We start from the raw sequence: 27969 nt of genomic DNA, 5'->3' as shown, positions 1-27969 counted from the left end.
GTCCAACCAGCTCTGCTCCCAGTAAAACTACATGCACCACCACTATGGACTGTCACTTTAACACTTCTCAACTGTGCAATATTCACTGTACTATTCATTTGTCTGTGCAATATAAGTGGTTAATGTGCAATCCATTTACTGTACATATTCTGACACATTATCTATTTCTCTACACTGTATATACCAGTTTAATTACATTTATATTGTTTCTATGTTTCTATAGACTTCTTTATATTCCTTCACCCAAGTACTGCATGCTACTTATTTGATATCTTCTTGCTGCTGTAACATTGCAAATTTCCCCATTGTGGGACTAATAAAGGACTTCTTATTCTTATAATTTCAAGTGTCAGACTAGAAGTTAATTAATTACCAAAAAGTTCAAACCCAATCGGTTGCAACACAGAATAATATAAATAACCTAAATGTTATCTGTTAATCTCCTGATGTTTGGCTCTAATATCTTTTTTTTTTGATAAAAGACATAATCTGTCAAAATAGTGTCTTATGATGCTAAAAATATCAAATTTCAAAATTACTCCAAAGACTTTTAATCCCAGGCTTTTTGTGGGCCCTCACCACAAGAGGGGGAGGGGGGTTAAGTTAATGCAAATTATGACTGCATAAATCACTTCTATCTTTAAAATTTTAAAAAAACACACCGGCCTACATCTGATAATGAATAACAAGGAAAGACAGTTAAATGTTTTTATTATAAAATGTGTCTATTGAAAGACTTGAAAAAAGACATGAAGTTCAAAACACTGTACATGTATTCAAATGCAAATGTTCTCCTTCGATCACGACATGAGTGCACATTGGTCTGACGGGCTCCACTGTCTGCTGCACGTTCACTGTGGGAACTGAGCAAAACCAGTCCAGAGGAGTAACAGTGAAGCTGTGCAGATATTCAGCTGAGGCTCGACCCTCGACCCAACCTGCACCATGACCTGATTACAACACTTGTAGCATCAAAACAGTATAGAAGCCATTAGGAGCATAAATAGACTTCTGCTGCATGAAAAAAGCCCAAAGAAATGACATTCAGTTCATGCATGGTAAAAGAGTTACAGTCACAATGTGCTCTAATGTCTTCGGGGTCACCTCAGTGTGACCCTGCACATCACTTCAGACTTTAACAGCAGAAATCTCTCGGCTCAGCCCTAAAACAAAGTGTCCCCCAATGAAAAACTCTGACTTTACACATAATGCTTCTTGTCAAAGTCGCCATTGACTGTGATGGTCTTGGTGGGGGCGTATTTGATGGGATACGCGCCCCTCACCACCTGAGAGAAGGAGCAGCACAGCAGGGTCCCGCCGAGCAGCAGCAGCGCGGTGGCCGCCCAGCCGATGTAGATCGCCGCCCCGATCTCCCGCTTCTTGGACGGAGGCACCTGCGGGTTGTGGAAGTCCACTATGATGTTGTTGGCCATCCAGCAGAGAGGCACCAGCACGAACAGGCCGCTGATGATGTACAGGACCCCGCCGACGTTCACCACTTTCGCCTTCACCGTCTCTTCCTTGATGCAGTTGGTGCACTGCGCCCCGGCCACGGTCACCGTGAGGGCGACGACCCCCAGCACGGCGGAGACGATGGTCAGGGCCCGCGCCGTCTGCAGGTCCTGCGTCAGGGCCAGCACCGAGTCGTGGACTTTGCATTGCATCTGCCCGGTGCTCTGGACCACGCAGGACATCCACAGGCCGTCCCAGATGGTCTGTGCCACCACGATGTTGGAGTCGATGAAAGCGGTCACCTTCCACATCGGCAGCCCGCAGGCGACCATCACCAGCAGGGAGCCCGTGAGGCACAGCGCCAGGCCGAGGAACTCCAAGCACGCAGCAAGCATGGCTGTGCCTTTAACAACTCCCTGACACTCCTGCTGAGAGAGGCGAGGTTACGGGGTCGTGTCGGAGGTCTCTCCTCTCAGCTGGCTGGTCTTGGTGCCTCTGGTCGCTGGCTTTGCGCGCAGACTCTGGACCTTTTCATTTATGGGACCAACAGACTGCCGCTGCTGCACCTCCAGCAAAACACCGCTCACAAACTTTGGGCCAATCAGCAGCAACAGCGTCTGTGTCTCAGCCAATGGGGGCTCCACGTGCTGCACGCGCGCACACGCACGCGAACGCACTGGTTTGTGTGAGAGTATTTGTTTTACCGTTGGAGCAGCAGATGTGTGGGGTCTTCCTGTGATTCAGTGTGCGGGAGGGGCGGAAAGCAACGCAGCTGAAATGGAAGCAGAAATGTGGAGTTTATCAGGATTTCCAAGTTATTATTCGGGTTTATAATAATAAACCATACTGCTTAAAATACCACTTTACAGACACCTTGAAGGACAATGCAAAGAATCAATATGTTGGGAAAGATATGGGCATATCCTCCCAAAGCACATCCTTGGAGCAGTGAAGTGCAGCTTCTATATAGCAGCTAAAGAGCCAGATGTTTCCGTCTGGATGTGGAAGCCAAACACAGATAAAAGAGGGAATTCAGGGACATCACTCCAGAGGAAACGTCATATTACTCTAACTGCTGGATGTGGAAATATCAGACTGATTACACTTCAACTTTATTTAGTTAATAAGTCAAAGTTATGTTGTATTTGTTTACAGCTTGTTTCTCCAAACAGTGAATGCAGCTTTAAAGGTCCAGTGTGTAAGATTTAGGTGAATGATTTTTGGCAGAAATTGAATATAAAATAATCCTAGTGATGTTTTCACTTGTGTGTTTCATCTAAATTGTATGAATTGTTGTTTTCTTTACCATAGAAAACCATTTAAATACTTTATATTTACATGGAGGGGGGTCCTCTCTGTGGAGGCCGCCATGTTTTTTGCTGTCGTCCTAACTGGACAAACTAAAACCTTTTGAGTTTCCATGACAACTGAAGTTCACCACAGGTTCTCCCTCATGTTGAGAAGTGGAGGGTGAGATGAGGAGTATTCAGCTGTAATATGACACTTCACCTCTGTCACTAAATTCTACACACTGAACCTTTAACACATTTATCTCAACTGTCCAACTCAAAATTTTAAATTTAAATTGTATTTTATGTTTAATAATCATAATAATTATTCTTATTCTTCACACTGTTGTAATTACTATGATTATTTATATTATTAGTTTCTCCCAAAATGCAACTGGATGGATCAGTTCAGAGATCAGTTTAAAGCCATGCAGTCATCCCTTCACTTTTTTGGAAACTTCACTCAACGCGTTAGTTGAAGATTGTTCTACATTTAGAGTTAAGACAATCCTCATGAAACGGAGCCACTGATCCTTCAACCCTGAGACCACACAAGCGTCAATTTCTGATATTTCTGACCCAATTCTTTGGCATGTGAGAGACAGAGAGGGGCACACAGGATGCACTGTGTGTGGAGGACAGGGCGACCATGTTGAAATGCTCCATTGTGCTCTGACTGTGTTGATGGAAAGTGCCCTCAGCTCCCCTTTTGTTTTTGCGATTTAAGTGGACTCACACACAGATGTATGGCTGCAGTCGACCTAACATACACATCCTATGCATAATGCAGAGTCAACAGAGTGATGAGAGACGCCGAGGTGCCAGAAGCAAAGCATGCTGGGCTGTAACAGTTCAAACGTTGAATACAATCAAACCAAAACGTGACTCCTGGTTATCAGCTTTGTAGGAAAGTAAATCACGCATGTCTGTACAAGATGCTGTGAAAGTCCAGCAGGTAGATGTTGAGGTGTTTCACTGGATTCATGAAAACTGTGGCCTCATAGTGGTGCCAGAGGAAAAGTCAGAGGACTGGAGAAATCAGTGGTCTAGCCACAGACTAGAATCTAAGTAATGTTGTATTGAATTGGATGATTAGAGAACTTCAGACTGTGAGGACTTAATAAAAAGACAGAATGGTATGGTCGGTACACGTCAATTCCTCATGTCTGATTCGCTGTATTTGATAAATTTCAGTTGTGACATTTCTTTTCTGTAGATTGAGTTTCTTGACAAATGTGTCGTGTTCACAGTTTCACGCCCAGAAGAAGAGCGGGCAACAGTTTTTTAACTTTTCTAAATTGTTCTAAATTTAAATTCGATCATGCCCAGACTTCCTCTGGATTCCTCTTCATCACATACTTGATGTGAAATCTGGTCAGTTTGAGAGCAGCATCCTGCGCAGAGCTTAGCGTTGTGTGTTTTTGTGTTTACTGCAGACAAACTGGTGCGTGTAGATAAAAAGCTGGACCACACCTGCTATAATTACTCTGCTAATGGAAGTGGAAGATGCCCAATCTCAGTCTCTCAGCTTTAGTCATGAAGCCGCTCTGTAAAGAGAGTGAGGGGGCTGAATCAGACCACTGGTATCAGGCCCTGGAGGTGGGGGTGGGGGCTGCCTGCTGACTGACCCATTCGGATGCCACAGCAGATAAACACAAACAGGGTGGAGGAAGAGCTGGCTGCCGAGATAAAGTCTCAAATAACCACAACGGGAGCAAACGGGTGCTCAATAATAAATATTTGTTCTTGCACTTTTAATGACTGCACACTTTAAAATAACTCTGCACAGTGTGTATGGATTTTGTTTGGGCTTGGCTGCATGTAGTTTACTGCTGAATCGATAATATGACACCAAACCAATGATGGCATTTTCAGATTAAGGACAGAGGTAGCAGGTGTCGCTGCAGCATGGACGTCAACATGCTGACAAACAACATTCCTGCAACCAAACACAATCAGCTCTGAGTCTGGAAAGATCATTATTTCACAAACACACACACACACACAGACACACGTGTACATGAAGGGGAATACGTCATTATGTCACGTAGTAGGTGAGTGGGTCAAAAAAACAGTTTTCCTGTTGGCTTGATAACACGAATCCAACAGTCTTAATTACAGCCAAGATTGGTGGCTGCCAGCGCTGTGTGTGTGTGTGTATGTGTGTGTATGTGTGTGTGTGTGTGTGTGTGTATGTGTGTGTGTGTTCATGCTTCAGTGTGTGTCCTCAGTTGGCCAGATGCTTCCTCCTCTGTTTCTATGGCTGACTGTTTACTTCCAGCTCATTGTGAGACTGTCAGTGCTGAAACAGAAACACTTAGATTTACAGTCGCCAGAGTGAACTATCACTTTGTAAAGATAATATATATATTTTGTATAACATAGTTTAACATAATCGACCAGTTGTTCACCAGTAGTGAAATTAACTTAAACTTAACCTAAATTAACTTATTCAACCAAACCCCAGTTCCAGCCTCACTCAGCTCAACTAAGCTCAACTTCACGTTACTAAAATCAGCTCAAAGCAAACATGGATAATCCTGGAAAAGCAGGATCAGGGGAACACTGATAAAAATGCAACCTATACATCCCATCCCCTCCCATCAGCCCTCTCGTCAAAGCTCAGGGAGAGCACGGGCAGGGTGCACGGGCGCAGCCTCGTCGGCTAGTGACAGACAGGTTCCCCGAGCAAATCATTTCATTGAGTCAGCAAGGAATTAATCTGCGAGGGCTTTTTCCTTTTTTCCAGACGACTATTTATTGATGCATATAAGGACATGAAGAGGATTTCAATACATTTAACTGTTGAATTTTACAGACCTCCATCTCTTTTCACTTTACATTTTACATTGTACACTTTGCACTTTACACTTTACACTTTTCATTTCACATTTCACATTTCACATTTCACATTTCACATTTTACATTTTACATTTTACATTTTACATTTCACTTTGAAACGGTTTTGAAAGTGATGGAAATACATTTGTGACATTTTTGCAGAAGCAGAAGAGGCGTGGCTTCATACTGTTCAGTACTGGTATTTATTTAGTACACAGGACTACATACACTCTTATACAACATATTGTTGGACTGAGAAACTAAATATTGCGCGTGGAACAGATGCTGGAAATATGAATTGAAAATAGTTTTATGACACTTTACTTTTTCTCAGCTAATCTCCAACTCACCTCAGTTTGAGGTTCAGCTGAAGCTGGACTTCACTTCACTTCACTTTAGCTCAGCTGATAACCTTTACATTGACTGTACAACACATGCAGAACACAAAATCAGCATCGTTCATCATATATACACAGAGTTTGTTCTATGTAGTTAAAGGTGTAAAAGGAGCTCTGAAGCTTATTCCACCTATGAGGAACAAAATAGGTGAATTTATCAAATTCAGCTCAAAACGGCATCATTGACACCATGTTTTAAGCCTAAATCTACCTCTACCAGAAGTAGTGATGCTACACCTGCACATTTAGGCTGAAGACAGGATGTAAATGATGCCTTTTCGAGTCAAATTTGATTTCATTTTTCTGTCAACTATCCCTTTAAAAGTACTTTTGGGAGGTTTTCTCGTCTTTGTTGTCAGCCGTGGTTGTACGCTGACTGACAGCTGCTGCATGGCTCTCTGGTGACGTGTGGGAGGTCTGAGATGCAGCAGTGTTAGGATGTCCTGTCTCTTATCACTTCCCTTCCACTCCATTGTTTCTGCGAGCCACTGGGAACATTCTCCTCCTCCTTTTCCACATCAACTGTTTTTATTATCCACAATGAAATGTCACTTGCGTGGATGTTTGGCACTTTGAGAGGTGTGCGGCCTTGGCATGATGTTGTGTTTTGCAATGTCTAGCACTTGGAACAGCAGCAACTTCAACACTAGTTGGTAATCGATCATGGAAGCTGTCTTGTCAGTGACCAACAGGAGTTTAACCACACACTCTGTGTTTAACACAAATGATGGTTTGTGAGTCAACAGTTAGAGTATTCAAAGTGACTCAGCCCTTCTGTTTATCCTTTCACGGGAGGTGACAACATTACTTCAGTATAAACTGGTGTGTGTTGTTGCACTGCTGTGACTCACTGAGAAGGCCCTGCTTGTGTAACAGTTGTGCATCAGGGATCAGCAAAACCATAAACGTTTGGAACAGCAGCACAGGGATCACTGATATCATTACAGATATCGATACTTGTTATTCTGTTTCGACACATAGATCATTTTCACACAAACCTAAAATGAATGTAGCCTACCTAAAATGAAAAGATTCACGATCACAGCTATGAATCTGGCCTCCTCCAAAAGAAAAGAGATCATTTTACCACCAAAACATCACAATGAGTAGATGAGATACTGAACCAAAAGAACAGAGATTGTGGAAATGAAAATTATGTATTTTTATTTGGTATAAAAACTGAAATATTATGTAATCTGATCTTTTGTTAGAAAACACTTTGGAGCCACAGCCACATGTCTCAACCAGTTCTTTTCTAAATCCTAAAAAGCTTAATCCTTTTGCCTACAGTCCACTTAATTGAATTAAGCCTCATATCTAAGGCCATATTACTTCTCCATCTCAGGCTTCCAGCTCTATTTGTTATGTACAGTGACTGAAAAAATCCAACAACCTATAAAACCATATTTAAAGGTCTAGATTTGTATTTAGATCTGCACACAATCATAGATTTCAGTTCCCCAAACCTGCTAAATATGCAGATTTTTTTTAATCAAGATTTGTGAATTATTTCCTGGAAAATTAGTTAAAGAAAGAGAATAATAAATTGGTGATCTAGCCCTTTGTCCAGCTTTACCCAAACAAATCTGGTGGATTCTTTCTTGGTTCACGTCCTTCCACGAGTTCTGGAAATCCATCATATTTGTATAATCCTGCTTACAAACCAAAAAATGGACAGAAGTGAAAACACAACCTCCTGAGCAAGGATAACAACACATGTCTGTCATGTGCCATCTCTGAACATAAGGTTGTCACTACCCTGTGCATTGAGGAACAGTAAACCGTATACACACTAATGTGTACTTTACACTGCAGTGAATGGAGTTGGCACAGAATAAGCATTTCATGTTGAATAAAATATGCTGTACTGTAGTGTCACACAATTTTAATTCATCCACCACATTATATATAGGCTACATATATATATATATATATAATTATTATATGATAAAGTAGGTTTGATGGCAGCGACCGGAGAATCAGCTCCACTAATGTTCACAGGGAGCTGCAGCCGTGGTAACAGGAAAGATGAAGGACAATGCAGCACCATGCAGCCCCGTCGATCATTAAAGAGCTCATTGAGAATTATGACTTGACCGAGCTGTTGACTCAAGAGTGGAGGAAATCTCAGCACTAGAAAGTCATCATCCAGCCATGATGAAAGAAAATGGGCTGTGTTACTGCGCGGTGATGTCCGCTGAGCCTCCTCTTCCTCTGGTGACTAATTCCACCTGTTCTAACAAACAACGGACGTGATGCAGTCACTCGGCCCTCACAGCGTCATCGCAGCACAGTCATCCTGTGTCAATTCAGCTCCACACTCGAAAAGATTCTCTTCATCTTTCTGTTCAGTCATTATTTCTCAGTTAAACCTTGAATGAGGAAACCTCAGGAAAAAGTGACGGCAAAGACTCCTTTTAAGAAGCTGAAACCAGAGAATTATTATTGAGTTATAACATTTTCTTTACACTAATGGTAATTCATGTTAAAAACAATTGGCTTTTTTCACATTGGAACACAGAGTTAAACTTTACCAGTTCTCATGTGTTTGTGGGCAAACTGCCTCATGCAGCCGACAAATAAAGTCAATCTTTGATGTGGCTAATTTCTGAGTCCCTAGCATGTGATATAAGCAGATATACTTTGTATTTTCTTATGATGCCACTTTATACTTAAACTCAGAAGGAACTGTTTGACTTTTTCCAAATTCATATATTTATTCATATAAAAAAATATGAAATTATTATTTTTGAAAGGTGTTGTTTTGTTACATGTGGAGATTTGATGCTTCAGGCGTATTTAAATAAACACTTTGTCGATTGAGAGAAATATTAGTTGGCAACTATTTTGTTTGCGATTTTTCATGTAAAAAGAAAAACATTTCATGTTTCCAGATTCTCAATGTAAAGATTTACTGATTTTCTTTTTAATAATTTAAATAATCAAATTCTTTAAAAATGTTTGACTGGACAATGCTACTGACAAAACAGGCACTGGGGCATTTTTCTGCATGGAGAAGTTTAGCTTTATTTACATACTTTAAATAAAATACCATTCTGAATACATGTCTTTTCACAGTAGTTATAATGGAGCATTTTAATAGTGCTTTGTGGAAAGTAAATGATGTGAGTACTTCTTCAACCATGTCTCTGTCCAGTCAGAGTTTCAGCTGCGTCTGCATCAGCGTTAATAAACCCACACCACAGAGTGGGTTTTCATGTAAAGCATCTTTCCGGCAGGATGAAGGATGGTTGTGTGTTGATCCGGACCTGCTGCTGCAGTGAGATGTGCTGTCTCTGAGACACACTTTACATACATGTCACTGAACATGGAGGTCAATGGGCTCTCAACATGACCCCTCCAGGCGATGGTTCATCGATGTCGCCCCAACACACGGCCCAGCAGTCCTGTTCATATATGTGACCTCGAAATGTTGAAAGAATAATCAGGGTAATGTTCTGTGCTTCATTCAGCCTTCTGTATTTTTGACCTAAATATTTGAAAGTGAACAGTCACATTTTCACACTTTTGATTTTCAATTATATGTTTTAACTGGATGAAGGATTTTAGTCGTTACACATCTGGATCTGAATTATCAGAGAAACATTAGCAGCAGCAGTAGCTCGGCTCACAGCCCCTCAGACACGACCTGTGTCGGTGGAACACTGTCAGAATCAAACTCTAATTTTGAATATAAAGCTGCTGTATTCAGTTTTTATCGGATTTAATCATTGGCTCTGTTTACTTTGGAGAAGAGTCGACCTCTGAGGAGAATCCAGCTCCTGAAACATGAGTACTGAAGGAATCCTGGCCAGGAGAAGCTGACTGCAATGAAGACAACAACTCCCATGATCCCACACTGCTTCACAATGTGGCCAGCTCCACCTTTTTTTAAACTTTATTTTATTTAAAGATGCCTAATGGCAGAAAATTGCATGTTTACTGTGTTGATTAAAACCAAGATTATTGTATCTATGACACTAGATATCATTATATCTGTGACACTATCTATCCTTAAACAAAACCTTGATCATGGTGATCAAGGCTGTGTAATGTCGTTCAGACATAACATAACAAAATCCGATAATATAAATATTCACTGTGCTCAGAAAAGGTTATCATCCCTGGTCCGAATATGGACTCTGACATACAGGAGAGTGTGAACAAACATAATGTGAGAGGTAAATGAGAGTCAGAAAAAACGAAACCAGCCAAAGGAATAAAACGACACACTTTTCAGAAGCAGCGTTCACGCCTGTACGGAACATTTTCAAGAGACTATTCCTTTAATCCGCGTCCCACCTCCTCAGCAGTCCCGTCTGATGTCCCCCAGCTACATCGGCATGGATGGACTTGATTTCCGGAGTTGATTTTCCCGCCTTATCTGCGCCATCAGCTCATTTCCTGTGTGTAACAGCCACCATTTCCCGTCTCTGTGGAGCAGAATCAGAGCGATAACACAACGGCCACACTAAATCTCCAACTTTTCTCCTTGTTTCTCTTTCTATTCCTGGCCTCTGCACGTCTCTGTCCTCACGGACTGTTTCTCTCTGTCTCTTTGCTCCCTTCATTCATTCATAATTTTGAAATTGGTCATTACTGTTTAAGTAAACAACTGGAAGTCACCAAATGTTAAAAAATCAGCTCTAATCTCATTCACTGTGTGTTTTCTTAGCATTTTTACCTATATATATATTTTTAGATGGACCAGGAAACAACACAATTGACTCACAGTGGACCAGCATCAACCATAATTCTCTGATCTAGTATTTTCCTGGAATTCCTGCATTTTTACAAAGTATTGTTTTTAATACAAGTAAAAACAAAGTTTCCCTCCTGCTTGTATATCTGCCCTCACCCCTCTCTGCTTCCATTGTTCCTCTGCAGTGAAAAAGAGAGAAGGCTTGCTCGGAACAATGAGCACTTCCTCCTGTGCGGTGGCGAGCTCAACAGCGACCAAGGGATCAACGTTGGGCACATGTGATGGGCTATTGTCCGGCACTGAGATCCAGGCCTTCCTGTGGTAGCCTGTTTCCCAGCTGAAGTCACTGTGTGACCTTGAGCTGCATCTCTGTCTGTGGGCAGGAAACGCTCACACTGACGTTCTCACATGGGCACAGCACACACATGCATGTTTCTCCCACACATGCCCACCTCCTAGAAATTACATATTGTAGGTCACTTTCTCTAACCTTAATCCAGAGCTGTGAGAGTCATAACAGAACCATAAAACATTAATGATGTAATAATGATGGAGTCAGTACAGGTGGAGATTTTACATCAGTGCACATTTAATTACTGATTCATTCAGAATAAAGCATTTGAATACCTGTCACATATTAAAGTTTTACATTATTTTTAACAGAAAACCTGAGGAGACGACGTCCATTGTCCAGCAACAAACACAACAACCATCACAAAAAGGACTGAGGACAACATTTCAAGGTGCTTTGCATCACAAGTATCATCATTGTAAGATTTGACGATATAAAAATGAGAAAAAAAAGAATGCTATTGCTAAGGAAAATCATCATTACTTTGTTTATTGTGTGGGTTTTTTTTGGGGGGGAAACTACTACAACTACTACACAACACTAATACCTTCATGTTGGAGTGTAACTGGCAAAGGAAATTGAGAAGTGCTCAATATTTTACACATTATGATCTCTGTTATTAACATGATGTTAATAATTCATTCAGTATTTGGCAGCAGCCCTGATATGTAAGACCCTGACAAAACAAAGCAGTTGAAAGTGTGCAGTGTCATTGTTGATATTTTGATGAGCGTTCCTGGTGTTTGCTGTCAGCTGCCAGAGATTAAAACATTCAAATCTGGGTTATTACGTTGCATCTTTGACCTCGAGGCCAAACGGCTCATGTTAATCCCAGTTTATTACATTCAGGCCTGATCTCCGGCTCACGCCGCTGAAACTGAGCTGTGCCAAAAGTGGTGCCACTGGAGAAGCATGCAGAAATGATCCTAAATAAACAAGGAGTGAGACCAGTGTTAATCTTGTTTGTGCACAGAGGTCACTGTGATCCTCTGGCCCCTGCTCCCCCCACACACACACCCACCCACACACGCCCACCCACCACCACCCATGTGAGCAGCACAGGAAGCAGTCAGTTATAGCACCCTGCTCCTGCCTCCACTCCCACGCTCTCAACATTGTTTCCCTGCTGTCTCCCCCTCCCTCAGGTAGCTGTCAGTGCTGTGGGACAAGTCTCACCAAACCTCATGTCTGCGTTGACTGAATCACTCACTGTCACTGACCACCGGAGCACGTCCTCTGACACGGAGCTGCGACTGATTCATGAAGCAGGGAGATGACGGGCATGTCTCACTGTGCAGCAGCTGTTGGCTGCGTGTTCACTCTTTCATTAAATAGTCTACTTTGGTTTTTTTAAGACAAAGAAAATGGTCAAATGATTTACAGTTGGTTGTTTGGGAATGGACGAACATGTCTACTGGTATTTAAATGCAGGTGAAGTGGCAGAAAAAAAGCCTTTGGGGAGTATCAGGTGAGATGCTGGACACCCTGGACTGGTCTCTAGTCTATCACAGGGCTGAGATATAGAGACTATCATCCAGGGTCTCCAGTTAACCTAAGCAGCATATCAGTGAACTATGAGAGGAAGCTGGAGTATAGTCACAGGGAGAACATTTAATAGAAAGGCCCTGGTCGGCTGTCAGGTCCAAACCAGAAACTTTCTGCTGTGAGACAGCTGACCACTGCACCACGATGCTGCCCTGAATTTGATACATCTACATGTAGTACTGCAGATTTGCACCTTGTGAAGATCTTTGTACTCAATTAACTCCATGGCCTCTGACATGAGGCTGAGCCCTTGTGAAGCTCAGCAGCTGAGTTCTGAACCAGCTCGTTTCACAAAGCAGCCTGACTAATGAGCAGAACATCATTTGTCTCACTTCACACCACATGCAGTGTCTTTTAGAATACATTTTAGAATACAATCAATGCTTCTCATGAAGGACAACTGAGACGATCCACCCTCATTTTCCTAGGAGGCCTCTCTGACTCTTCAGTTTGGGTCTTTTAACTGTTTCGAGTGGGAAAATAAAAGATTTAAAAGCCTCCTGCTGTAATAAGAGAAAATCTCTGGTACAGCCTCAGACTGAGCATCTGGTCAGCTAATGGGACAGGTTCAGAATTGTACTAGTCTGTTCCAAAACAGTAGTCAGGTGTCCATCATGGTGTCCATATGAACACTGCATTTACTCATGTTCACACTGATGTTTGACACATCTCACTCTAAATGAAGAAGGCAGGATTTGACTACTGAACAGGAAAGAGACCTGTCACTGCTCCTGTAGCCACCTATACCTTAAAATTCATATGGTATGGCTTTTCTTAACTTGCAGACGATGTTACTATAGCCTCTGGTGCATTGTTAGGACAGCTGCTCTGCTAGAAGTAGGATATTTATATTGTAATGGTGAGAAAATGTGATTATCTGTGACTTCCACAGACCATCAGGTGTAGATGTTTCATTTAGAAACTGCAGATGATGCCACAGTCACAGTGAGGGCTGCTGGAGCAAAGAGCTGCACAGTCTGCAGATGTCAACCTCATGGAGCTGTTTCGACATATCTCCAGTCACCAAGGAGGTTACTTTCACTTCTTTCTGTTGCTATGTTTGTATGTAAGCAAGATCACACAAAAACAACTGAACCAATTTCCATGAAACTTGGTGGAATGAGCCATGTGTGTGTGTGTGTGTGTCAGGGAAAACCCCATTACATTTCGGTGTTGCTCTAGATCAGGGGCCAGATTTTTTATTTTATTTCCTTTGATAATTAGATTAGACATTTTAAACATTGAGAGACAATTGTGAACATATGAATACAAACTAGAAAAAAAGAATAAAATATGCATATTGGGAAGTATAGTAGACAAAATAGACTGAAAACCAATACAATGTACTGTTGCTCCTCTCTGTTAGGAGGACAATACACCCAAAAATGAAAATTCACTCATTATCTACTCACCACTGTGCCGATGGAGGGGTGGGTGAAAGTGTTTGGGTCCACAAAGCACTTGGAGTCTCAGGGGTAAGCATTGTCACAGCCAAATTCAATACGATTGAAGTAAATAGTGACCGATTCTTCAAACGTAAAAGATAAACAACAGAAAAAACTGAAAATGCTTCCATTCTGCTCCTGTGGTGTCATCCAAGTGTCCGTAAGCCCCCAAATTCAAATTCTATTCGAAATAGGGCAATTTACACCTTTCCTAAAACCTTGTAAAAAAAACAACATGGTTAAAACAACATGGTTGTTTTTTTTTACGTTTGAAGAATCGGTCCCTAGTTACTTCAATTGTATATATAAATACGTATATATACCTCTGACTCAAACACTTCACCCACCCCTCCATCGGCAGAGTGGTGAGTAGACAATGAGTGAATTTTCATTTTTGGGTGAACTATCCCGTTAAGCTCTTCAATGCTCTACATTTTTCTTGTTGGAACAAAGTCATACTGCCACCCCCTGGAGATTCACATGAACTGCAACCACTTTGTACGCTCACGACCAAGTGGACCAGTGAACGCGCACGACAACGCACAGTGTCAAACGATGGACGCGGTGATTTTTGTGTGCGTGTGATTCAGATGAACTCCTGCAGGTCTCATCGCTGCTGTTGGACGCACGTCTTGCTGCTGCAGTGGTGAGACACAGAGCAGACGTCATTACCGGGACCAGACCTCAGCCGCCCCTCGTCCAGATTCATCCTCCACCGAGCGTGTCCAAGATGACGGCCAACAGCCGCTACAGGAGCCGTGCGCCCCGGTCAGGTGAGCACCTGCAGGTCACCACTCACTTCCAGCCATTCGCGTTCATCAAGCATCGATGCGTGAGTCTCCCGAAACCCACACTGTGCTTTTATTCTCTCCGGACATTCTCCTGCATGTGGCTGGCACCTGCTGCCCAAACGCACCGACGCCTCTTGGAAACTGTCCTCAGATGATGGAGAGGTAAGAGAAACAGTGGGGACAAAGGTGTGTGGGCGTTTGTGACACAGTGTGTGTGTGTGTGTGTGTGTGTGTGTGTGTGCGTGCGTGTGTGTGTGTGTGTGTGTGTGTGTGCGTGTGTGTGTGTGTGTGTGTCTGTGTGTGTGTGTGTCTGTGTGTGTGTGCGTGGCTCTGGGGATATTTAGTCTGGTCCTCACACCCACAAAGCACTGGTTTTCAATTAGCTTTAGGTCACGGTGAGGTTTGGATCTAGGTATTTAGTTGTGATGGTTGAGGTTAGAATGAGGGGATATAGAGAATGCATTGTATCCTCAGAACTATAGAAAGACAAACGTGTGAGAATGCGTGTAAGTGTGTGTGGTCCACATATTGCTCATGTTGTGGGGACCTACATCTGTTTACATGCATGGTCACATTATGGGGAATGGAGACACACTTTGTGTTTGTGTGTGTGTATTTGTTTGTTAGCTGTGTCGCACTTTGTGAACAAATCCAAATGTTGCCTTTGTTTTGGTTCTTGCTGTTAACTGTGACTTACATGATGTAGTACTGTTCAATTTCACTATTTCAGTTTTCCTGGGCCAAATCAGAAGTTGGTCATATCTTGTCCTCATGCTCACTTACCAACGCCCATTTCCATCAGTGCAAAACATCTGTACAACATCTGTAAACATGAATCTGCAGCTGAGACAATGAGCAGAGGGACAGTCATGGAGTCTGTTAATCAATTCATCCTCTTAGTCACTTTTCAAGCAATAATGTAAACCAGAATTCTCAAATATTAAGGTATACTGCTTTTATTTGTCATGTATAAGGTGGTTAGACGTGCAACCATCTAATTATTCATTATCACAAATCAAAGATTGTTTAGGTGATTAAATGTCAGAAAATATGACAAATTCCCCTTTTTCATGTTTCATTCAACCTCAGCTTGAAAATATATCATGTGAGACAGCATGGAATACAATGATTCCTTCCAGCTGTCTAGTGTTGAAATTACATGTTGCAGCGGAACACCCCTCACCTCACCCTCTCCTTCCAAACATGAAAAAGAACCTGTGGTAGCTTCAGTTGTTATAAAAAATCAAAAGGTATTTAGTTTGTCCAGTCTGGACTAATGTAAAAAACATGGTGGCCTCCGTAGAGAGGACCCCCTCAATGTAAATATAAAGTATTTAAATATAAAGGGCCTTTTCTGGGGTAAAGAAAACTACAATTCATACAATTTAGATGAAACAAACTAGTGAAAACATCATGAGGATTATTCTACATACATTTCTGCCAATAGTTCCCTTTCACCTGAATCTTACACGCTGGAGCTTTAAGGGGATCATATGATCTCCTAGAGCATCAAACATCTCCTTCTTTACAAGCTCCAGTGTGAACATCTTTATTTTGAGATTTGCTGCACAGCTCCCAAAATCCCTCGAGCGGTTTCCTCTCATTATTCCTTTTACCATTGTCCTGCTTCACAGTTCAGTGTTTTCATGTCGTCTTGGACGGCAGCTCTGAGGCTGAGTCAGAGCAGCGAGGTGTTATCCAGCAGTCTGGATATGTGTATTTTTGTGAAATGCGTGTAGGTGTGAAATGCATCCAGAGACAAAATGTCAATTTTCAGACACACACCTCCATCTACACAGCTCCTCAGTTGCTCCCTAGAAAGTCAAGCTAATGCTCTCTACATTAGATTTGGTTTTAAAAGCTGGTTGTATCCTCAAGTGGAGAAATCGAATGCATGATGGGGGAGCTGTTCTTCTATCTGACCAGTCTGCTTAGTTCACACCACACACCATCTGCCTCGTTCAACGCTGTTGGTTCCTGTTCCAGTCATTCTCTCACCATTTCTACAGCATTCTTCAAATTAAAATCTATTTGATTGATATCATAGAGAGCACATTATTTAACTTTATATCAACTGAGTGTGTTTACATTATCTGGATCACTGAACAGGCAGGACACGAATGGCGCAGCAGCCAGAGGCAGGACGTACTGTAACACATTAATTCCCCCCGCAGAGATCATGGCACTGCTTTTTAATCTCTGTTGTGTTGTGTGTGTTAGATATCTTCCTGAGGAGGATCTCCTGCTGCGTCCTTCAGAAATTCTGTGGTTTTTCCATTAGTGGGCCAGCTCTCACTCGGACATTTGCATTCACACATACGTTCATCCATGCAGAATGGCCTGAGGGATCTCCAGAGTTCAGTGCATGTCTGAAAGATTGTCAAATGACCACAAAATGCTCTCACAAAGAAACACAATACCAGAGACACAAACCATTTCAACTAGAAGGTCACTCAGTAGTTTGTACCTCTGCAAAGGCCCAACCACACAACACAGTTGTAAATATACTTTTTCATATAGAATCACTTTTAAGATCTGCACATGCTCTGTTTAACCCTGTTCTTCCATCTCTCTCTATGTATTCAGATGCACACATACTGTATGGCTCTGCTGTGCTGTTCACCAGCCCCTCCTCTAGTGCCAGTGGCTGCCTGCCACTCTACATTATGAATACTTGGTGAACCCCAGGGCATGCTCCCAGTCCCTTTGCTCTTTGCAACTTCAATAAAACATGAAGAGAATCATGGGGATGTCCTACTAACACAGTTGCTGTACCACAGATCTGACCCAGCAGCCTGTGTGTCGGCCATGATGATCTGCATACATTTACTTACTGCTGCTGAGCCAGAGTCACTGCCGCTGCTTTAAAACGGCATTTCTGTCTCCGTGTGACTGTTTCTAGGAAAAGGATTATGTTGGTTTTGCGACGCTGCCCAACCAGGTGCACAGGAAGTCTGTGAAAAAGGGATTTGACTTCACCCTCATGGTGGCAGGTGAGAAGTGACGTCACACCTCCTGGGTTATTATCAAATCTAAACTGTGTACAGCAGCGTCATTTTAAAGTACTTTACACAAGACAGAAGCATTTTCAGACATCATCAGATCATGTTTCTGTTTACGGGACATCAACATCAGCATTGGCTCTTATCACCAAAAGCTCTCTTGACATCTTCATCTTCGGAGATATTTGTATTGTAGTCATTACCTGTGTCCAGTAGGTGAAGCTATCGTGACTGAATATTGCCATGAATATTACATTTCTCAGAATGTGTCTCGAGGTTTGGCTGCAGATGAGATTTCAAACCATCCTGGATGTGTCTGTGTAATGGGGAGTACAGTGATTCATGTGTTAGACTAAATTATTTTGCTTCGGCAAGTTTGCATTCGTTGTGCTGCCACTTGGCTGTGAGACACAGAATGTCCATTACGCTATTTAATATTTTTATTTGTTTGATCATGCATAAAAACAGTTCTTTCACATTTATTTGAATCCATACATTTTGCCATCTCTTAGCTGCTATCTCATTCAGTACATTCAGTACTCTTATACAATTATGATTAACTTTTTTTAAAGTTTTGCTTCAACTGCATGCTTGCTATCTTAAGTTTGCACCTATTGAAGGGAGCTTAAATTGACTTACTCAAGATAAGCATCAGTTTTAATCAGATTTGGCTGTTTATCCTCCTCCTTAAATATATGGTTTTATATATTATGTCAATCAAACTTTAAGTACAACAAAAAACACAATTTTTCCATGTTGGAGAGGGAAGCACATAGTTCTGCATCATGGTAGAAACATTTTGAAATAATATAAGAGATCTTTAATTGTTTACACAGTATTGTCATATGTGTATCACTGACATAATATCAATGTTTCATTTCTGAAAGTACAAACCAGCATCAAATGAAAAGTAGAAAGCAGACGCACCTCAAAACTGTTCTTAAGTACGGTATTTTAAATGTAATGACTTTCCACCTCTGTGTATATGTGTGTTGCAGGTGAGTCTGGCCTGGGTAAATCCACCCTGGTGAACAGCTTGTTCCTCACTGATCTGCATAAAGACAGAAAATTACTAAATGCTGAGGGTGAGTCACTGACCGATAAGACATCCCCATGTCTGCATTTTTGTTTCCAGCCCAGATAAGACGGAAGCGACGTGTGCAGGAGATAGACTGTTGAATGTCTCTGTGTGTTTGGCATTTCAGAGCGCATCAGTCAGACGGTTGAGATCATGAAGCACACGGTGGACATCGAAGAGAAGGGGGTGAAGTTGAAACTAACTATTGTGGACACCCCAGGTTTTGGAGACGCTGTCAACAACACAGAGTGGTGGGTGTTGACTGTGTATCTCTGGTCGGAGATCATATGGCTAACAATATTTGTAGCTGAGTTAAAGATTCAGAGTGTAGAATTTAGTGACATCTAGTGGTGATGTGTCATGTTGCAGCTGAACACCCCTGATCTCACCCTCCCCTTCCAAACATGAAAGAGAACCTGTGGTAGCTTCAGTTATCATAAAAACTCAAAAGGTTTTAGTTTCTCCAGTTAAGGCGACTGTGAAAACCTCAGCAGAGAGGTGTAAATATGTTTAGATATAAACGGCCCATTCTAGGGTTGAGAAAACCAAAATTCATACAATTTAGATGAAACACACCAGTGAAAAGATCACTAGGATTATTTTATATGAAACTTCTGCCAATAGATCCCTTTCACCTAAATCTTGCACACCGGACCATTATGTGAACTTGTTCCCCTACACACTGTCATCCTGCCTTTTCAGCCCTGTGTTGTCACCATAGACTGTGTGTAAAGATGGATGCATCTCCTCTATCCAGAAATCACACCAAAATGTCCTAGATATGAACGCTGCCATCTTGCACATATAAAGGCATTTGGAGCAAGAGTCTGTGCTGTAGGGAGCCATCAATCATGATGTTTCATCCTCTTTTATAACATATAATAACTAATCAAAGCCAAACCTACTGGAAGTGTATCAGAAAAAAAATCTACAATGACGTAAACCATCTCTGAGAAAAAAATATTTAACAAGTATTTTGCCTTATTAGTTGCTCCATGTGGTGGATGCTGGATATATGACCTATATTGCAGCCAGCCACCAGGGATGGCGTACAAAAAAGAAGGAGGAGACAGAAGAACGAACATAAGTTTAAAATGACATGTTACAGGTACTGTTGTTAAGATTCACAAAGCAGAGACTCCACTGTTTTTGACACTGAACTGATTAATCTTTAAACTTTAACTCAGTGCAACACTGTATTAAATCAAACCAATAGGAATTATTTCTTACAACATCAATTAATAGTAAAAATGGAGAAGATAAAAATATGGTTTAAATTTCAATTACTTAAAGTTTTAGGGTTTCCTCTCATTCTTTGGAGATTATTACCATGAAGAAGGAATTTTAAATTGTATTTTGTTTGGTGAACACTGCAGAAACCCTCAGCAGCCCCCACGTGTAATCATGTAGTTTAATTGTGCGTATCATCTGGTTAACCAATATGTGTAAGTATGAAGATTTTTCTTGATGCATTAGAAAGTCAAATTGAAGTTCAAACAGAGGTGTGTTCTGTTTATGTTCCGGTTGTGTTGCCAGCTGCTCTTTTAAAGGTACAGTGTGTAGGATTTAGTGATATCTAGTGTTGAAGTTGCATGTTTCAGCTGAACACCCCTCACCTCACCCTCTCCTTCCAAACATGAACTTGTGGTAGCTTCAGTTGTCATAAAAACTCTGAAGGTGCTTAGTTTGTCCAGTCTGGACTAATGTAGAGAGGACCCCCTCAATGTAAATATAAAGTATTTAAATATAAAGGGTCTTTTCTGGGGTAAAGAAAACTAAAATTCATACTATTTAGATGAAACAAACTAGTGAAAACATCAGGAGGATTATTCTACATTAAATTTCTGCCAATACTTTCCTTTCACCTAAATCTTACACACTGGACCTTTAAATATGAACAGGAATGTATCATCTAATTTATGGTAGATCTCTCTTTGTTCTGTTTCTGTTATGTTGTGCACGGCCTCTCTTCCTAAAGCTATTGTTATCATTGTGTGAGGGATTGTGCATTTTCTGTTCTATCTGCCATGTTTGCTCCATTTGTTGTTCCAAAGCTACACTATTGATTTGATTTGATTAGGTTGTGATTATATCTCACTGCCTCACTGTTGTATTGATCTCCTGTTGCTTGTGTTTAATATCCACACACCAACGACAGCTATCACTGGAAGCTTTGTGTTTTCAGGTTGGCCGTCCATCTGTCTCATTCTTGTGAACGCCTAGAAGGAATTTCTTTAAATTTGGCTCAAATGTTCACTTGGACACAAAGATTTTATTTTCATTGTCAAAAAGCCACTGTTACCTCATAAAACCTCATGTTTCTGGCCATGACTCAAGAATTAACACATTACTTTGTGTAAGGGGATAAAATTATGAATTGATGACATTTTATATTTTAAAGGTCAAAGGTCAACTTCCCTGTCTCATCAGAAAATACGCCTGTGAATTTTTCAGTCTGAATAAGTTTGTGGTTCTTTAGCTGCTTGTCCTTATATGTTGCCAAAAGCTACTAAAAACTACAAGCACCTCAGATCTGTGCTGCCGTACTTGAACCTACTTTCCTTCACTGTGTAGATGGATCTCCGTCTAAACTATTCCTTAAAAAGTCTGCTGAGTTTAAATTTAAAAAAACCACATGAACAAGCACAGACATGTTTGTCTTTGGTAGCTGGAGGCCCGTCACAGACTACATCAATCTGCAGTTTGAACAGTACTTCAGGGATGAGAGCGGACTCAACAGGAAAAACATCCAGGACAACAGGGTGCACTGCTGCCTGTATTTCATTCCACCTTTCGGACACGGGTAATATACACACTGGCATGTGCACACGCTGTATTTACTGTATATCCATGCATACATTTAAATACTCAGTAAAGATCATGTCGGCCTGCAGGCTTCGTCCAGTTGATGTAGAGTTCATGAAGGCCCTGCAGGACAAGGTTAACGTCGTTCCTCTCATCGCTAAGGCGGACTGTCTCACTCCCAGTGAGATAAAGAAACTCAAAGAGCAGGTCAGACCACACATGTTTCGTAACTCCCTCCATCATCATCCTTATCTGTTTTGTACAAATTAAACAATACAGATTAATTCATTTCAAAGGTGTATTTCTGAATTTTCTAGGCATAGCTAGTCTTATAGCCTCCAAACCCACGCTCTGTATTTAACTCAGACATGAGTTTGATCTCTATCATCTCATCTAATTCTCAGAAAAAACAACAAAAGTGTTTTCCCACAGTGGTGAATGGGGCAGCTGTAGCTCAGAAGCCAGAGCACGTTGTCCTCTAATCAGAAAGTTGATGGTTTGATCCCAGTCTTCCCCATTCTGCTTGGTGAAGTGTCCTTGGGCAAGACACTGAACCCCAAAATGCCCCTGACGGCTGCTTCCTCAAGTGTGACAAAAGTGCTGCCAGTAATTGCACTATATGAATTTGTGTTGATGGGTAAATGACAAGAAAAACTGTACTGTAAGCTCTGAGTGGTCATCAAGACTAGAAAATCTTTATATAAATACCATTTATCAATATAAAATTATTTTGGATTTAATTCAGGGCAGAAATTTAAATTTAAACAATAAACAGCCATTAGCAAAAAGAAATGCTGCACAAACCGCTTTAATTGTCCGTCAGTGGTAGAGAGGGCACAACATGTGGCTCCATATTGGTACTAGAATGGCGCCCGAAGAGAGCATACCTTGTGCCAAAGCTACTGCACTGAAAATAGGTGAAACAAAATTCCTGGATCAGTTATTTGGATCGTCACCAAAATTAAATGGGTTCTTTCTGGACCCATACAATGTCCTTCCAACAAGTTTCTTTATTTCATCCAGTGAATTCTGCGTAATCCTGACCAGACAAACAAAAACCCCTTGATGGAGGTTTTATTTTCTTTTATTTTTTTTATAAATAAAAGTTTCTATAGTACTTCTTCACTGTGGAGACACAATGTGCTGATTGGTTAGCATTAGAGGCAGACGCTCCCTCCTCCAATGCTAAGGTAGACTCATTGTTTACCTGGGCTACCTCTATACCAAAATTACATATTTATACATTTTTTCCCAATTAAAAGCCCATGGCCTTAACATGGCTTGGATATAATTCCCAATACTGCCTTGTTTAGGATGTGCAGATCAACGAAAACACTCACCATATACAGTAGCTCTTCTCATGTTTGTCATGAGTTTTAGAGTATCCATTCTCATCTTGCTCTGAGAAAGAAGTGAGAATAATCATATAACCCATCATGTCGAACTACTCCTACATGATGCTGCATGTATTGCTATGCCAAACCTTTTCTTTAAATGTGAATAAAACGTTGAATAAGAATAAATGATGAATGCATCGTTGTTAATATAAGATGAGTTCATATATATTTATCTTTTGAGCTGCTTTGGTTAAATATATGGAAACTAGATGGGAGATCTGTTTTCAGCTTATTTTAGTGATGAAAGATTTTATCTGGAGTTTTCAAGCTTTTAAATAGGGCAGCCACTTCCTGCAATACTAGCACCCAGTGGGAGGATCTTTGTGCGTGTGTGTGTGTGTGTTATTGTCCAACATATCTTTAACATGTGTGTCTGCTTTGTCCTAGTTGAGAGAGGAGATAGGTAAGTATGGGATAAAGATCTACCAGTTCCCTGACTGTGACTCTGATGAAGATGAGGGATTCAAGCAGCAAGATAAAGAGCTGAAGGTGAGTCTGCTCTGGTTATTACTGTGAGGTGCCTGTGCAGGATACTAAAAGACAATACCCAGAATATCCATTTCATCATCTAATGCCCTGTTTCTGTTCCTTCTCCTTTCTAAGATTTGATTTAGTGCCCGTATTGAACAATTTCAATCTTGATGCTGGGTAAATGTATTGGCCTATTGCCAGTTTACTTTGAGTAAAGGCTCCAGTACCATGTCTACCTGTGGTGTTTTTGTGGGGCAGGAGAGCACTCCGTTTGCAGTGATCGGCAGCAACACTGTGGTAGAAGCCCGAGGTCAGAGGGTGAGAGGGAGGCTCTACCCCTGGGGCATCGTGGAGGGTAAGAATCTCTCAACTGGACCTCAGTGTCTGTCTGTCCCAGCCCTCTGCAGAAGTCCTGAGGTCTCAGTTACCATGACAACACTCGTTTGCATAAGTCAATCTTTTCCTGTACGCAGTGGAGAACCCGTCCCACTGCGACTTTGTGAAGCTCAGGACCATGCTGATCAGAACCCACATGCACGACCTGAAGGACATCACCAATGACTGCCACTATGAAAACTACAGAGCTCAGTGCATCCAGACCATGACCAGGTGGGTGTTTATCCATTGACAGATGTTTGTCTAAAAAGCCCAGGGACAGTGCACAATTCAAAGTAATTAGCTGGTAGACAAAAAGAGTCCTAGTTGGAAGAATTCATTAATTTGACAACCAGAATAGCACTCAACTGAGCGCTTACCCTCTTCAAGGCCCAACTGTGCCCTTAAATTCACATCGAGTCAAGTTAAATTACACACACTCGTAGATATCCGTCTCTAAGATCTCTCCATTATTTCATGAGAAATTCACAAGTAAAAAAATGTTAAAGGAAGTGAAAAAAAATCCCTGAATCTGCTCTATTGAGGTTAATGACTTCTTCCTTTGCCCACTATGAAGTAGCCACCAGAGCAATTGTTGGAGTTTTTCCTCATATTGAACAATCCAGACAGAGAAAAAAAAGATTAAGATTGACTCTTGTCCACACTGACCTACTGAAGTAGAATCTTTTCTGTTTTAATCAAGAACAGATGTAAAGTGTCGTGCTGCTGCCATGCCTCATGTTAATCTGTCATTTTACAGTAAAATGAATGCAGACAAGCGAGTGGAGAGCCCCATCCCAATCCTGCCGCTGCCCACGCCAGATGTGGAGACAGAGAAAATCATCAAAATGAAAGATGAAGAAGTGAGTGGAAAACAAATAGCCTGTATGACGCCTTTATAAACCTCAAACAATGAATATTACATGGCAGCAGGTATAACATAACCAAGATGCTGATGTGAATTGATGACCCATGTGTGTTATTATGTAAGCTGTCTCTCATCCATTCCTGTTCCCTTGTCTCTTGTCACCATGTCATCGGCCTCTGCAGCTGAAGAGGATGCAGCAGATGCTCCAGAAGATGCAGCAGCAGATGCATGAGCAGGACCTGTGACCTCTGACCTTTTATTCAGGGGACAAACCCAGAGGGTCAAACACAGCAATGATTGAAACTGTCACTAATGCCATCTCTTCAGAGGACGGAAGAAATCTTTATATGATTACATTTAATATTTATTTCACCTGATATTCAAAGCACTAGTCACAAAGAAACTGTAGACGAATGACAGCATGCTGGCAGATGTATTTTAATTTAATTAAAATGTTTTGGCATGATAGAACCTTATAGAATTTAGTTTATTATTTATTGCAGTCTTTAGCCAAGTGAGTCAAGTTAGGCAATAGAGGCGATTGCACTTTGTTATCACAGTAGATTCCCAAGTGCAATGCAGCGCACCCTCAATGCTGCTCCTCCATATACTGTATAAAATCTTTAATCATGAATCTGATCAAACCAAATTGTATTGCAACGTACAATCAGACATCAAAGATGGAAAACTAATGTAAAATCAATCCCACATGCAAAGCGCTAATTCAATTTTGAGAGCACTTTTGTTGAGTCTGTCTGCATAATATACAGAATTACATCATCATCACTAATTCTAAATCTGCCATAGAAGTTACAGATATTATCCCATTTATTTCATATCATAGACTGTATGTAAAGATGGACGACACATCACTTCCTGAAATGATCTTGAATACTGCAGCCATGGTGCACATTTGGAGCCAGAGTCTGTAAAGGAGTGATCGTGGGATGAAGCCGTGGTAGCGATGTCCCACTGATTCGCTGACTTCACCGATGTGTGAGTCTCAGCTGTATCATGACGTTTCATCCCGCTTTCATGGCATCAAATAACTCGAATGGTGCTCAGTAGAGCACATACCTCCGCCAAGGCCCAACAATCCCAATCAAGCTGCACCTAATATCACACACTCGTAGAATTGTATCATTCATTGATAATAATTCATGAATTATTAAATTAAAATTTAAAACAATTAAATGATTAAATTATCCGCCTCCTGATCTGGATCCTTCCCTGACCCGTACCGCATCCTTCCACCAAGTTTAGTGATGGTTTGTGTTTCATCTTTCTTACAAACAAACAAAATAACCAACAAACACACAGGGGTGAAAACACAACCTCTCTGGCGGAGATCATTTAAAAACCAAACCAAACCGGTAATACATAAATACTACACCTTAATAAGAATTGCCTAAAATGACATAAACCATCTTTGAGAAAAATGTATTTGATGTGTACTTTGTCCTTGTCCGATCCACTTACATGATTTATCACCTCTAGGCAGTGCAATGGACATTTTTTAGATCTAACTGTTTAACCTAAATGCTCTCGGTGAGCTCAGTTCAAATGGCCGGAATTAGCATTGAGCTCTACTAGGAATGATTGCTTGGGTGTGATACTGGGGAATGTTTGTGATCTGTGAGTTGGGGAAACCAGTGAACTGTTTGATCAAATATGCAGAGTTTGTACATTTAGGAAAGAGAGATCAATGTTCACCTTCTCCACCGTGCAGCAGGTTGCAGGTTGGCGATCATGAATCGATGGTGACGGGACTGAGGACAGCTGTGTGTTCCTAGCTTTGTGGATAAAAGCCGGCCCGTCAGAAGAGACATTTGTCAGATTCTTGATGCCTGCTGTGGCTTTGAGAAATAGTAAAAAGTAACAACTTTAAAGCAAATTGACTGATTGTTTTACTTTATTTTAATAGTAATGATAACTTTTGTTTATAAAGCACTTTTCAAAAACTTGACGTTATAGCTACAGGGTTAAAAAAGTCTACAGCCATGCTAATTGCTCTGTGACACTGTAACTAAGCAAAGTCGTAAAGCTAAATGCTTATGTCAACATGCTAATGGATGATAATACAAAAATCCAGCTGCATGTTTAAAGCTGCATTTGTGCACAATTTTGGCAGAATGGGAAAAACAACTGCAACATGGTTAGCAATAATGCTAATCTTTTAGTCACGCCAGATAAACAGCTACATTTTTACTAGACATCAAAGTTTTACCAGTCAACATAAACCAAATCTGGTGGCTGGTGAAATGTATTGTTGAATACTGTACACACATATTTAACTGTACACATCTTGTAGGGTTTATGTCATTAAGTAAGTAAGTAACTATCATTTCTAACATTTTACTGTACATGTATTCTCTTTTGAAAATCAACACTTCTTTACATTGGCATAACAAGTACTACAACATTTTCTCATTAAGTATTAACCAGAACATGAGAATTATTTCATGAGACATGTGTGTAGACAGGTGACAACAGGATTACAAATAGCCAACAAAAATCCTGCACACTTTCTGACTTGCAATGGCAAATACTTTTTTTCTCCTTTCCTGGACATCAGGCAAATGACAGTAAATGTTAAATAGGAGTGGCTGTAAGCCTGTGACCAATCAAATAATCACACATACAAAAAACAAAACAAGGGTTCTTTCACTATATATTGAAGTGTTACAAGCTCTATTTAACAACAATAATAGATGCATTTATAGGGTGTATCATGGCTCCTCGCAGGTTACTCAGAGCAGCACAATTTTTCACAACCTGTGAGAGAAGAAAACAGGTGCTCAGACGTTCGTGAAGATTGACATCAGGTTGTCTTGTTCTGCTACAACCTCAGGGCGCTGTTTCACCCAAATATTTCATAAAAGAATAAAACCTGAGAACGTCTCGACTTTTATTTGTGTCAATGTGAAACCGGAGTGCCACACGTTCATAGCTGTAATCTCATGAGATTTATAAACGGCTCATCGTTTGATACGGTTCTCAGTCATGGTATCAGCTCAGACTGTGACTCACAGTGCACTGACTCTGTGGCTTCATGTTGAGCTCAGACAAATGCAGACACACACCTGGACCCACACACTCTCACACTTAATACAGACAGACTATACCGTACTGTGTGCTGTGCACCGACAGTTACAGTG

At 41.1% G+C, this 27969-nt stretch overlaps 2 protein-coding genes across 3 annotated transcripts; one reads left to right on the top strand and one right to left on the bottom strand.

The window, feature by feature from the left end:
• Positions 1-694: 694 nt before the first annotated feature.
• On the bottom strand, positions 695-2113 carry cldn5b (claudin 5b). Its single transcript, XM_020082259.2, has one exon. The coding sequence runs from the start codon at positions 1845-1847 to the stop codon at positions 1200-1202; it is 648 nt and encodes a 215-aa protein (XP_019937818.1). The 5' UTR covers positions 1848-2113; the 3' UTR covers positions 695-1199.
• Positions 2114-14504: 12391 nt separating this feature from the next.
• septin5b (septin 5b) lies at positions 14505-26705 on the top strand. Of its 2 annotated transcripts, none has more exons than XM_020081554.2 (12): positions 14505-14797; positions 14967-15001; positions 17718-17808; positions 18816-18902; positions 19023-19146; positions 21564-21698; positions 21790-21907; positions 23485-23586; positions 23827-23923; positions 24042-24177; positions 24704-24806; positions 24994-26705. In XM_020081554.2, the coding sequence occupies exons 1-12, from the start codon at positions 14755-14757 to the stop codon at positions 25054-25056; spliced, it is 1134 nt and encodes a 377-aa protein (XP_019937113.2). In that variant the 5' UTR covers positions 14505-14754; the 3' UTR covers positions 25057-26705. The 2 variants fall into 2 exon arrangements, with proteins under 2 accessions (XP_019937113.2, XP_019937114.2); XM_020081555.2 differs by having other exon boundaries at positions 14506-14797; positions 14967-14977.
• The last annotated feature ends 1264 nt before the right edge of the window (positions 26706-27969 follow it).

This window comes from Paralichthys olivaceus, chromosome 18 (assembly GCF_024713975.1).
Source record: "Paralichthys olivaceus isolate ysfri-2021 chromosome 18, ASM2471397v2, whole genome shotgun sequence".
In the NCBI taxonomy this organism is placed as follows: Eukaryota; Metazoa; Chordata; class Actinopteri; order Pleuronectiformes; family Paralichthyidae; genus Paralichthys; species Paralichthys olivaceus.
The sequence above is the reverse complement of the archived record's forward strand: the minus strand, read 5'-3'. Positions and strand labels throughout refer to the sequence as shown.